The 13710-nt window shown below is 30.5% G+C and overlaps 1 protein-coding gene across 1 annotated transcript in view; it reads right to left on the bottom strand.

Moving 5' to 3' along the window:
• Positions 1-13710, bottom strand: part of LOC129987494 (probable cationic amino acid transporter) — a 191614-nt gene that overhangs the window by 29595 nt on the left and 148309 nt on the right. The window contains exon 5 of the mRNA XM_056095469.1: positions 1779-1987. Coding sequence (XP_055951444.1) covers positions 1779-1987 — 209 coding nt within the window. The remainder of the gene's footprint in view (positions 1-1778; positions 1988-13710) is intronic.

Below are 13710 nucleotides of genomic sequence, written 5' to 3'. Positions count from 1 at the left end.
AATCACTGATTTTCAACTTGAAACTTCAACAACTAAATTCTTGATAATTCACATAGCCTTTCTATCCATTCACATGTATGTAAAATATATACATTTCATGTTCGTAGTTCATAGAAATGCTCAAATCCACCAAATCGTTTCACCTACAGTTATCTTATATGGCAAGCAATGTACCTTGGAAGGCGGAAATTTGCACCTCGAAGCGTTTTTTTTTTTTTTTTTTTTTTTTTTGCAGTTTTAATGAATTGAAAATTAAGCTGATATTTGCAGTTTTTCCGCGATAACTTCCGAAAATATTATTGCACATAAACAAATTTTACATTGTTTCAAAATTTAAAGAACTTTTATTTTAATGATACCAATTAAGTATAAAAAATAGTTTTAAGTAAAAAAATATTTTTGAAAATGTCAACTAGGACAACAGGACAACAATATTTTACATCGTCCTGTTATTCAAACCATTTTCATGGTTTCATCAAATATTTACTGGCGCAGCATAGTCAACACCATGGCTCTTGTGGCAATAAAATCCAAAAAAAATCCAAATCATCAAACATTTAATATTGGGGTTTTATTTCTTTGCTGAAAACTAAACACGCAGTCTTCTGTTTAATATTGATGCAGTATATAAGAAAATTAAAAAATTTAAATTACGACATTCCGAAATTTAGATGATAGATGAGCCCTACATTTATGTTTTTAATTGCCCTAGGATATTATGAGATGGTTTTTAATAATAAAATTAATGTAAATGTTAAATAGAATTCAAGTAAGACAATTAATAAAATGTAGCTTTAATGTTTGCCAATTTGGTGGAATCTTGGACATGAAATTTATATCTTATTGATTTATATGAAAACAAATATAACCAATATTCCTTAACAATCAGTGATAGCCACATTCCTTTAGTGGAAAATGATTTGATTGTAGTTTATTAATGCTTCCTAATTTTATAAGTAGAAATGCTGATTTTTATTTCAACTAATAATAATAAATAGTATATGCCTAATGGCGTTCTTTAAGACCGGGCACTAAATATAGAGATATCAAATTTCACATAAAAATATTTTGGATAATGGAAATAATCTCCTGCAATTTCAATCATTCAAATAAATTTGAGAGTGAATTTTTTAAAAAAAATATTAGTATATTTTTCTAAATACGAATGCTAGTACCGTAGAACTACATAAAAAAATTTGGCCTCATAAATCTTTGAGACAAACCTTTATTGACTGTTACAACGTAAAATATAGTTCTTTATGCCATTTATAGCATTTATCAAAAGGAAAGAATATGCCTATCAGCAGTAGTTTAGAAATTAGTTCCTATACCACAATTATAATGAGCAGCTGGAATAAACGCAAGTATTTTTAAATTGATCAAAAATAAGTATTTTAAAAATTGCATAATTTCACAAGGCTGTCACTTTTAAAATATAATTCATTGCTGAAATCATGATATTTGATTAATTTTAATTCATTAATTTGATACTGAAATATTTCAGTCCAAAATAATAATAATAAGTAAATTTTTGAATCGATGCCAATAAGTGTGAAAATACAATCATAACTATCATTTACAAGCTAGTAACTCTTAAAATATAATTCATTTATGAAATTACAATCGTTGATTAATTTTAATTCATCAATTTGATACTGAAATATATCAATCCAAAATACTAATTTTTGAATTGATGCTGAAAAGTGCAAAATATTATAATGACTATTTGTATGTCTTGATTGCTATAGAAATAGTATTTGAAAAAGCAAGGTACTGACTCCTGACCAACCAAATGGTAGAAATCCTCCGTGGTCACTCCAGTTGCTCGTGTCGACATAGAAGAGTCCGGCTGTCATGATGAATATCCAAACCGAAAAGTTGACCGCATTCATGATGTTTGTGAAAAGTAAGGATTTCTTCACTCCTGCCACCATGAGTAGTGTCATGAAGAACGTGATGAGGACTGCTAAGAAGTCGGGCGTGTGACCTAAAAAGATCAATAAAATAAGTCGTTTTATGAGTTGAAAGGTCAATAAAAGACAATTATGAGTTAATATCAAACTCTTACCAGAATCAAAATAATCAAAAAATACTTTACATAAAGGTAAAGACAATTAAATCATTGAGACTCAATCTAATAAGAAAATTCGCTAAATCATGCAATTTATTGATATTAGGACCAAAATGGTTGATAGAAAGTATGGCACTATTTATGAATCTCTAATTTTAACTCCCTGGGTAATTAGCTTCAAACTAAGGTAGAGAGATTTACCGATATTTTAATGGATACTCAATAATCCCCTGATCATTGTTCCCCTAGTCTTGATAACAAATTTAATGACCATCTATCTACTTGGCGACGAATTTGATGATTTTGACAACAAAAATTAAAGTTTCAAAAAATAAAAGTAATCTAATGATATCTCTTATAGCAGCCGAGATATATAGATCCTTCTAGAAAATTACATATTGTGTTGGGAGAGTATAAAATGCAAAGCGGCATAAGTAGAGTCTATCATAGACCGTGCAACGAGCTCTCTAGCTGCACTCTGAGAGCTATTGTAACGAAATGCTGATTGTGTGTGTGTTGTTGATTGCAGTATAGACTGTCATTGTGAATGTTTCAGATGTGTCTTGCTGCCTGTTTGTAATAAAGCGCTACTGTTCACCATCCTGCTCATTGGGGTTTTCAACGTACACCCACTGAATGAAATTACATTATAATACTCTTGCACTCGGCTGCGAATAGATCCCACGTGGTTAATACTTAACCATCTGTAGTTAAACGAAACTCTTCCTGTATGTCCAATGTCCTGCTATTGCACCATTTTCGTGAAAAGTAGGAATGACTTAATTTGATCCCTCCATAGATTCATTAATGTCGGGAGCCTTTTACCATCATAAAAATCATATGTCATACATTCTTATATATTCGTAACTTTATAAATTTGTACTCAATTCCATGGCTTTATCTATTCAGAGTTTTAAAAAATGCCTATTTTCATAGATTTTATTGATGGCACCGTTTGTTTGATTCTGTCTATTTAATTTGGTTAAAAAGTCTATGAACTACAATTTCATTCGGTTCATTTAGGAAGACAAATCAACAATTTATATAGTTTTCTTTTATTTAAAATATACACGGTAGCATTTTCTTTATATTTGATAGACCATATTGATGAGAATTCTGTAAATTTAAGGTATTTAGGGTTGGGTTTTTTTTGTAATCTTTTTTCTAACTTTTTCAGGAAATTCTGAAGACTTTCTACAGTCTCCAATATTCAGTTTCTGGGGATAATGGTGACCTCTTGATTAGGTCTCAGCCTCGGGTCCAGAAAGAAACAGATTCAAAATCCGATTTTTGCATACATCCGTCGGATATGCGATCCTGACACAGGTTAAATTTGACGCCATGAGCCAAATGTGCTCCTATTGGTGTAGTGCGGAAGTCTGGAGGGACGATGCCAGCCCAGGAATCTTCGTCGTCTGATAACGGCTCAAAATTACAAGGTTTATTCCAAAGTAGTCCTAATATTGCTTTAAAAAGGACACTAATATAATTAAAATAAACATCTAATTTCTGTTGCGCTCTTATTGAGCAAGTGTGACCATAGGCTTTTTTGATCCAAACAAAATTGCTGAACTTGGCCGAGAAGCTAAGTCGACTAGCAAGTATAGCATTCCCAATTTTTACAGTGTTTTTTTTTTATTTTTTTTTTTTTTTTATAACTGTAGTAATCTGTTGAAGACTGTGGCTTAATTTTTTCTGTTTATCAATTCTAAATATTCGAAAAAAACGAATTTCAAATAAATTTGCTGATGCCATCTTAATGAAAGCTCATTAAATCCATAAATGGAACCGTAAAAATATTTTTAATTGTTCTGTTCTATGAAGGCATTATAAAATTAGAAAAAAATAAGAAATTTTATATAAAAATCGTTACTTTTTATTTGTTGGCAAAAAGACATATACGTCTACATGGAGTTTTATCTTGTTAGCAAATCTCCGACGATATTACCATATTATATATATATATATATATATATATATATATATATATATATTATTTGCAGTATACTTTAAATGAAAATATATAGAAATATTCAAAGTTTTTTTTTTTTTTTTTTTTTTTTTTTGCAATGGCATTTTTGTTTTCCATACTTTTCATGAATACTCAAATCAAAAAATAATTACTAAAATCAGTCTGAAATAAAAAAGTAAGTCACTAACAGAAAAAAAGCAGACATGCCCCAGTCTTGGAACAAAAATAAAACGAAATTTATAAAATAATAAATTATACCAAACATTAACATTGAGAAATGAAATAAATATCTATAAATGAACAATAAAATGGATAAATTTATATAAATTGAGCTTGAGATATTAAAAATATTAGAGAATTGTTATATAAAATAAGTTCATCTATCTTAAGAACAATTAATCTGAGTTCCCGCAGGAAAATCAAACGCCAGTTATAAAGTAAAAAAGCTACTGAAAGAAAAAAAAATTAGTATATTTCAGCTCATTAAGCTTTGCTACAATCTATCATGAAAAAAGGCAAATAAAGTGTGAAGTTTGGGATCCCATAAGCGCATAATGTTCAAGAACAAGCAAATTAAAATCAATCATTAAAATAGGATTGAAACTAATGGTGATCTATTAACAGAAAAAAATATCATACCAAAAACAAATTAAATTTCGTTTAGAGAAAAGTAGGGTTATAAAAATTTGATCGGAAAACAACCAGATCTTTTGATTGAAAAGCAGTCACAATTTAAGAATTTTGTTTCTATATTAGAATTTATTGAATTGAATTATACTATAAAAGGATTATAAACATGTCGAACCAATGACAGTTATCTTTTTCTATTCTTAGAATATATAAAACCACAAGTAATAAATCAAAGATTTTTATTTATTACTTCAAAAATTTTTACTTGCAATTATTTATTTCTTTGATCGAAATGCAGTCACAGTTTAAGAATTCTGTTTTATATTAAAAAAAATATTGAATGGAATTAAGTAATATAATAAAAAGATTATAAGCATGTCTAACCAATGGTAATTATCATCTGATATTCTTTGAATATACAAAACCACAAGTAATAAATCAAAAATTGAAATACTTTAAACTACATCATTTTATAATTGAATTCTATCTAAGTTTCAATTATTTTTACTACCTCTCAAAAATTGATTTTCATTTACATTCATTTATTTATTTTCGTTCTTCTAATCTAAAATTTTAAGTTTAGATTTAAGATTAAAAAGAGAACTAAAAAGAGAAATTAACATAAGACCTCATTAGCAGCAAACTGATGAAAAAGTTTTTTATATATTTTACTGAACTTGGGAATCTTTTCTTTATTTCTGTTATTAAAAGAGGTAAAAATCTAATTTTCCAAATCAGGAAGTACTGGTAATAATAAAAGAACAAAAGATTTTCCTCGGTAATAATTAGGAAATGTTTTCTTTCGTCTACGCTCTTAAATTTAATTTAAGGAGATAAATCTACAAGAAATACTCTTGAGAATCGCACGAATGAAAAGAATTAAAATGAATTTTCAGAATCGTTTGGTAATTACTTTTTTTTTTAGTTTTAGATATGCTAATAACAGCAAAAATTTCTAGAATTTAAAAACCTTTTGCGAGATTGTAATGTGATAGTAAATTTAAAGAATGCGCTAGTAATGAGATTTCTTTTGTTTTGTCTTGTTGTGATGATTTTTATGCAGGTAAAGAATAATAATTTTTAGTTATGGAATCAAGGAATAGAGTATTCCCACTGAAAACATTATAATTATAAAAATATCTGGTAGATAAATAGTGTAAAGATGTTGCTTCATTTATGTTCCCATTTGTGTACATGCAATTAGTGAATGTTAGTAATTCAGTCTGAAGTTGACGTTATGCGATATGTGGAGCCTTGATTTAAATGTTTGATCCAGCATTTGACTTGTGAAATTGCCTGTTGCAGAGACAGATGTTTATGTTAACGATATAGTGAATATTTGATCTAATTAAATTTGATCCAGCTTTTGTTGGTTTGAGTGGGCCAGTTGATAGCGAATGAAACCAGTAATTTCCCAAAAAATTTTCTTCAAATATTCTCTAATAAAGATTGAGTTTTTAGGAGCTAAAACGGCTTTGCCAACTGCGTATTCCAAAACGAACAAATTACTCATCAGTGGCTCGGCAAACTGAATGAAAAGAACTCTGTCTTTCAGGCAGAGCTGCTGGCCATTAAGGAAGCATGTAAATGGGCAAGCAAATTCGATCATAACGCTAAAATATGGAGTGATAGCGAGTTCAGCTTAAAAGCAATCAGCTCATCTTCCACCTCACGCCCAATTGTTCAGGAAATTCAAGCCATTCTGCTCCCCCAACCTTCTATTAAGTTAGGATGGGTTAAAGCGCATGTAGGCCACAACGGAAACGAGGTTGCAGATTCCCTAGCCAAACAGGCCATTTCTGCAGGTACGCCCGTTCAATACCCAGCTCCTAAAAGCCATCTGAAAAGTATTCTAAATGAATTGAGCCTACAGCGATAGCAAGAAGAATGGGACAATGGCTCAACTGGCAGAAACATCCATCAAATCATCTCGAAAGTGTCCTTTAACCCATCATCTTGGAATAGGCTTAACACTATCTTTGCAACTGGCCATGGCCCTTTCCTTTCATATTTCAAGAGATTCCATATTAAAAGATCTGATCAATGTGGCTGCGGCGAAGTAGGCGATCCCCTTCATTATGCCACTAGCTGCTCTCTCACCACATCTTTTCATCTCAAAAAACCCACCCACGACCAAGAAAATATCTGGTGGACCAACGTTATGAGAAACAAGATGTCCAAGGTTAAAATTAGAAATCTTGTGCGGTTCCTACAAGAGAACGAGGAATTGATTTCTCCAGATCCAAGCCCAGTATAAATTTTCGCTTCATTTCTCAGCCAAGCTCTTCTCCGGAATATATTAACTTCAATAGGTTGCATCTACTCATACTCCCCACCGAACACCTCCTTCATCATTATAATATTGTATATAGTTACTTTTTAAGTGTATTGATGATATTTTATGTCTTTTTATATGTATATTGATATTTTATGTCTTTTTTTGTGTATATTGATATCTTATGTCTTTTTTTGTGTATTTTTTTATCTTAATAAATATTTCCACGTATATCCTTTCAACCGACAGGGAATCCTAGAGATTCCAAGTTCGGGGATATTCTGTGGCGAAAGAAAGAAAGAAGGAGCTGCATCAAGTTTACTGTGATATCTGTTTAGACGGCTTTGAACTATGCATCAAATCTTGACTCAATTGCTCGATCCAACATTTGACTTAAGGGTCATCAGTTGCAGAGACTATTATTTTTATTTCGTGGTGTGATGAATACTTGTTCTAATTAAGTTTGGTCCAGCGTTTGATGGTTTGAGTGGATCAGTTGATAGCGGATCAATTGAAACCAGAGGGAATAATTTCCCAGAAGATTTTCTCGCATACTCTGTAATAAAAATGGAGCTGCCCAAGAGCTGCATCAAATTTAAACGATATTTGTTAACACCGTTTTTAAAGATACATTAAATCTTGACTCAGATGTTCGATCCAACGTTTGATTTAAAATGATTCACCAATTGCAGCAATCATTATTTTTATTATGTGGTGTAGTGAATATTTGATCCAATTTAACTTCATCCAATGTTTGATTGTTAAATCATGGGCAATTGTTGGTGATAGAAGAATGTACAGTGATTCGCGCCATTTAGGCTATACATCTATATATTCGAATGTCCTGTGCGAATGTTCGGGCTTTCTTTTAATTTGGGAATTTACACCCGGTAGCGATCAGAACATCTGCAAATATTCATCGTTGGAAATTAGAAGCTCATAAATCGAAGTCCTGCCACACGACTATGGAAGACTTTTACATAGTCGTTTTGAAATGACTGTAGAAGAGTCCCTAGAATGATTGATCCAAACAACCTTCTAGAACCTATTATCACAAATTAACAATTTCGACCGACCCTCAGGCATAAGAACACAGATAAAACTGAATAAACATCGACGGCAATACTGGCGGTAACTATAGTTGAGTTCTAAAGGTTATCACCGGCCACAGTACAACCATTTCCGAGGGAAGTACGTCCCATCATCGATGGGAGGTAGCCGACCCCCACCAGGTGGAAGAACAAACCACCATACCGGAAGCTTCACATTTTCATTTTTAAAGTCCCCCTCCCCCAAGTGGAAGTAGAGAACCCAGAACTCAATATAGAATATTTCAATAAACGAAGTATGTTATTTCTATTAGGCTCTATTAGAAACAGAGTCTATGATTTGTGCTGCATCTGAAGAGACGATTCGTTCTAAAGTGCATATAGAACCCATGCCGTCTTCCTCCTGTTCTTTTTCCCAAGAAAATATTTGTTCATTTAACGTTTACAAATAAATGAAATCTAAAACCCTACAAGGAACTCCGACCTGCCCTAAGACAATCAAAGGACAGACGATTGACTGCCTTAATACAAATCTCTCAGCATAAAGATACGAAATCATATAAGCACTTATATATATCCCTCTATATAGCTAATTGGCTGTTATATATAATAGCCAATTATCAAGAAATACATTCTCCCTTCTTCTTGTAAATCCTCACATTAAATCTCATGGATCAAGGAACATGTAGGCTATGACGGGGATGAAACAGCGGACAAACTAGCCAAAGCAGCGGATAGTACTAATCAAGATCAGAATGTAATGAAGCTTCCAAGATGTCATCTGAAGAACATCTTCAAAACCGATATGATGACAAGATGGCCAAAGGAATGGGAAGAAGGCGAAACAGACCGGTCCACATTCAACATAATACCAAAAGTTTCTCTCTTTGCGGTCAACTGGTACAGAGCGGATGTCCTTTTCTTCACTGGACACGGCCCATTCCCTACATACCTACACTGATTCCATTTGGCCAACTCTCCTTGCTGTAGCTGTGCGGAGATAGGTTCCCCAATTCACTATGCCACCGAATGCCTACTGACTCTCTCATGGCACATGAGAAAGCTAGAATTAAGTCTCGAGGAAGAATGGTACAGGAGAGTTGCATCGAATACCCTTTCACGTGGCAAGATCCACTCCATAGTAAGCCATATTCACAAATACCAAGGCCTCTTCAAGACTACACAATAACTGAGACCAAAATGCCACTTCTCTAAATCAATCAAATTATTCCTTCAAAAGTGCAGTTCTCACGAAGGAAATCAAAACACAGGACCCAGACGGACGCTACAGATTTCTGACTCTACAATCTTTGTTTATATGCTTATACATGTCATACAGATGTTCTCAATGTAATTTATCAATGTTCAACGCATAGTCACCATTTGTTTAAGTGTTCTTCTCCCATCCATCCAGTTATTACTTCACCAAAAATTGAATACAGTCGTGTAGGATTTGACACCGATGGGATTCTTTCCGGAGATCCCTGGATGGTTTGTCATCTCTTTCTTTCTTTTACCATTTTTCTTTTTTTTCTTTCTTCCATCTTGTGTTCATCCAACTGCTTAGATAACTTAGTGTTATAGGCCCCCTTGGCACAGGATGGCGTTATGTTATGTCATTGAAAACGTTAAAATTCTACCACCAACTTTAATATAAACCAAGTTAAAAACATTTTCGAAGAACCTGTTTGGTATTGTTACATGCGACCAGTCGTATTTGTCGATCACGAGTATTAGTTTTTTTTGTCTGTTAAATTATTCACATGGAATGCATCTTTTAAGATATATCTCTTGTGATATCATGACAATGAAAAATATAAGCTTAATGGAATCAGTTGACTACTAATCACTTTAGACACAAATTAAAATTATAAAGTAAAAAAGGAAATGAAAATCCTACTTCAAAATAAAATACCAGAGAAAGCGATTTTCTATCATAACTTTAACACTAGCGAAAAAAAAAAGATTTATCGGCCTGATAAAATCTTGTAGGTATTTTGAATTTCATCTTAACAACAAAATAATTATTATAAATTGCATATAAAATTAAAATGAAAAATGTTAAAACTAGGGATAAGAATGATATGGGAAAAAATGGTTATTATTAAAATTGTAATTTTTTTTTAGTTTTAAGATGGTGAAAATATAATTTTTGTGAGATAATATTTTCGGCAAAAATACAGTCGAAATATGACAAAAATTTACTTGAATTTTAATTTACTTTTGGACTTTGAAAAGGTGATAACGACCTTTCTGTAAATTTGAGAAATATACTGAATTTCATCATTTTCTATCGAACAAAGAAAGTTCAAGATCAAATAAAAACTATAGGCTTGAATAAAATAAATAAAAGTTATTATTCTTTTGTATGTAGGAAGAGGTTTTCTACTTACAATATATTTTTACAATCTTGTTAAAACAACAGCAAAAATAATGTTACAAATAAATGAATGTAATGAAGCTTCCAAGATGTCATCTGAAGAACATCTTCAAAACCGATATGATGACAAGATGGCAAAAGGAATGGGAAGAAGACGAAACAGGCCGGTCTACATTTAACATAATATCGAAAGTTTCTCTCTACGCTAGAAATTGGAAATGAGCCGATGTTCTTTTCTTCACTGGACACGGCCCATTCCCGACATACCTACACAGATTCCATCTGACGAACTCTCCTTTCTGCAGCTGTGGGAAGATATGAGCTCCAATTCACTATGCCACCGAATTCTTAGTGACTCTCTCATGGCACATGAGAAAGCCAGAAATAAGTCTCGAGGAAGAATGGTACAGGAGAGTGGTATCGAATACCCTTTCACGCGGCAAGATCCACTCCATAGTAAATCATATTCAAGTGAATTCAAGTATAGTAAATCATAATACCAAGACCTCTTCAAGACTACATGATAACTGAGACCAAAATGCCACTTGTCAAAATCAATTAAATTATTTATTCAAAAGTGCTTAAAAGTCCCTCAAAAGTGCAGTTCTCAAGAAAGAAATCAAAACACAGGACCCAGAAGGACGTACAGATTTCTGACTCTACAATGTTTGTTTATATGCTTATACATGTCATACATGTAATTTATGTTTACATGTTTATTTTACATGTTCACAATGTAATTTATCATTTTTTTTCTTTTCAGTTAGTAATCTCATTTCCCTGTAAGTTTAACCCATAGTCACCATTTGTTTAAGTATTTTTGTCTCCTTCATTTAGTTATTACTTCACCAAAAATTGAATACAGTCGTGTAGGATTGAACATCGATGGAATTCTCTCTGGAGATTCCTGGATGGTTTGTCGTCTCTTTCTTTCTTTCTTTTAACATTATTTTCTTTCTTTTTGTTTTCTTCCTACCATCTTGCGCTCATCCAACTGGGTAGGTAACTTAGTGTTATAGGCACCAGTGCACAGGATGGCGTTACGTTATGTTATATACATTCCTCAATATAAAGGCGCAAAATACACAGAAAAATTATGGAATGCAGGAAATATAAATAAAATAACATATATAAATATCTAAAGAGAATAAGAAATAAATGAAATAGAATACAAGAAATATAAATATCTAAAGAGAATAAGAAATAAATGAAATGGAATACATTGAATATAAATAAAATAACATATATAAATATCTAAAAAGAATAAGAAATAAATGAAATGGAATACAGGAAATATAAATAAAATAGCATATATAAATATCTAAAGAGAATAAGAAACAAATGAAATGGAATACAGGGAATATAAATAAAAGAGCATATATAAATATCTAAAGAGAATAAGAAATAAATGAAATGGAATACAGGGAATATAAATAAAATAGCATATATAAATATCTAAAGAGAATAAGAAATAAATGAAATGGAATACAGGGAATATAAATAAAATAGCATATATAAATATCTAAAGAGAATAAGAAATAAATGAAATGGAATACAGGAAATATAAATAAAATAGCAGATATAAATATGTAAAGAGAATAAGAAACAAATGAAATGGAATACAGGGAATATAAATAAAATAGCATATATAAATATCTAAAGAGAATAAGAAATAAATGAAATGGAATACATTGAATATAAATAAAATAACATATATAAATATCTAAAGAGAATAAGAAATAAATGAAATGGAATACAGGGAATATAAATAAAATAGCATATATAAATATCTAAAGAGAATAAGAAATAAATGAAATGGAATACAGGGAATATAAATAAAATAGCATATATAAATATCTAAAGAGAATAAGAAATAAATGAAATGGAATACAGGGAATATAAATAAAATAGCATATATAAATATCTAAAGAGAATAAGAAATAAATGAAATGGAATACAGGAAATATAAATAAAATAGCAGATATAAATATGTAAAGAGAATAAGAAACAAATGAAATGGAATACAGGGAATATAAATAAAATAGCATATATAAATATCTAAAGAGAATAAGAAATAAATGAAATGGAATACAGGGAATAAAAATAAAATAGCATATATAAAAATCTAAAGAGAATAAGAAATAAATGAAATGAAATACAGGAAATATAAATAAAATAGCATATATAAATATCTAAAGAGAATAAGAAATAAATGAAATGGAATACAGGAAATATAAATAAAATAGCATATATAAATATAAAAAGAATAAGAAATAAATGAAGTAAAAAAAGAAGGAAATAAAATGAAAGAAAATAAAATTAAGAATTAAATTAAGTAAATACATGAATAAAACGAGAAAAGATACACATATACAGCTGAAGATAATAAATAATTTTGAAAAACAAAAAAACTAATGGAAGATAACACTGAGACCAAAAAACAAGTAAATAAGACAATGAGAAAATAACAAGTAAATAATAACATTGAAAATAACAAATAAATAGATAACATAATTACAAGTAAACAGATAATATAAATACAAGTAAATAAATCATAGGAAGAACTATTTAGATTGAGTCACTTGACTGAGCTCATATGGCAGGCTAGATTCACCATTTCTTTAGCCTATTTACGAAAGAATGGAACGAATATAAGATTTTGGTTGTTTAAACTGTTCCAGTTTTCTGGTAATAAGATTCGTTTATTTTTCCAAATGGAACATTCTAAAAGAGTATGTCTAATTGAGTTTTCTATATGTCCACAGGCATACGTTGCTTTTTTTTTAAAGAATCATGTTTCAGGTTTTCCATAAACTCCATGGTTAATTGATGTCTAAATTTTCTTATAATCTTGCTGTTAAAATTTTGTTAAAAATCTAATTTGTTTAAATTTTGTTTGTTTTGTTTTCATGTAGTGATTTCTTATTGCTATTTAGTGATTAGAATGAGTTTCATTTAGTGATTTCTTATTATTTCAGTTGCCTTTTGCAACTGTTATTTTTTTGTTTCCCTTTTTAGTTGGATTTTTGTGTGACCAAACAGTAATTAATTTATTTTGCTAATTCCAAATGGTGAGTTTATCTGCTCTTTATTTTCCTCTCTATCCACTGTGCATTCTTATCCAGAAGAATATGATTTTATTACAGTAACAGGTGATCTCATTTTGTTTTAAATTCATTAATGAATAGCATTTTTTTCTTGTGTAAATACTACTACCATCTAGATCTAGAATCAGTGATAATTTCGGCAACTAGAAAATTTTCTAGGACCAATAAAATTGTGCTTTTTCAAGTAAAATAGCAACGAGGAATTTGGCGAGGACAATATAAATTG

This window comes from Argiope bruennichi, chromosome 10 (genome assembly GCF_947563725.1).
Source record: "Argiope bruennichi chromosome 10, qqArgBrue1.1, whole genome shotgun sequence".
In the NCBI taxonomy this organism is placed as follows: Eukaryota; Metazoa; Arthropoda; class Arachnida; order Araneae; family Araneidae; genus Argiope; species Argiope bruennichi.
Note: the sequence above shows the minus strand (reverse complement) of the source record. Positions and strands in the feature narration are given on the sequence as shown.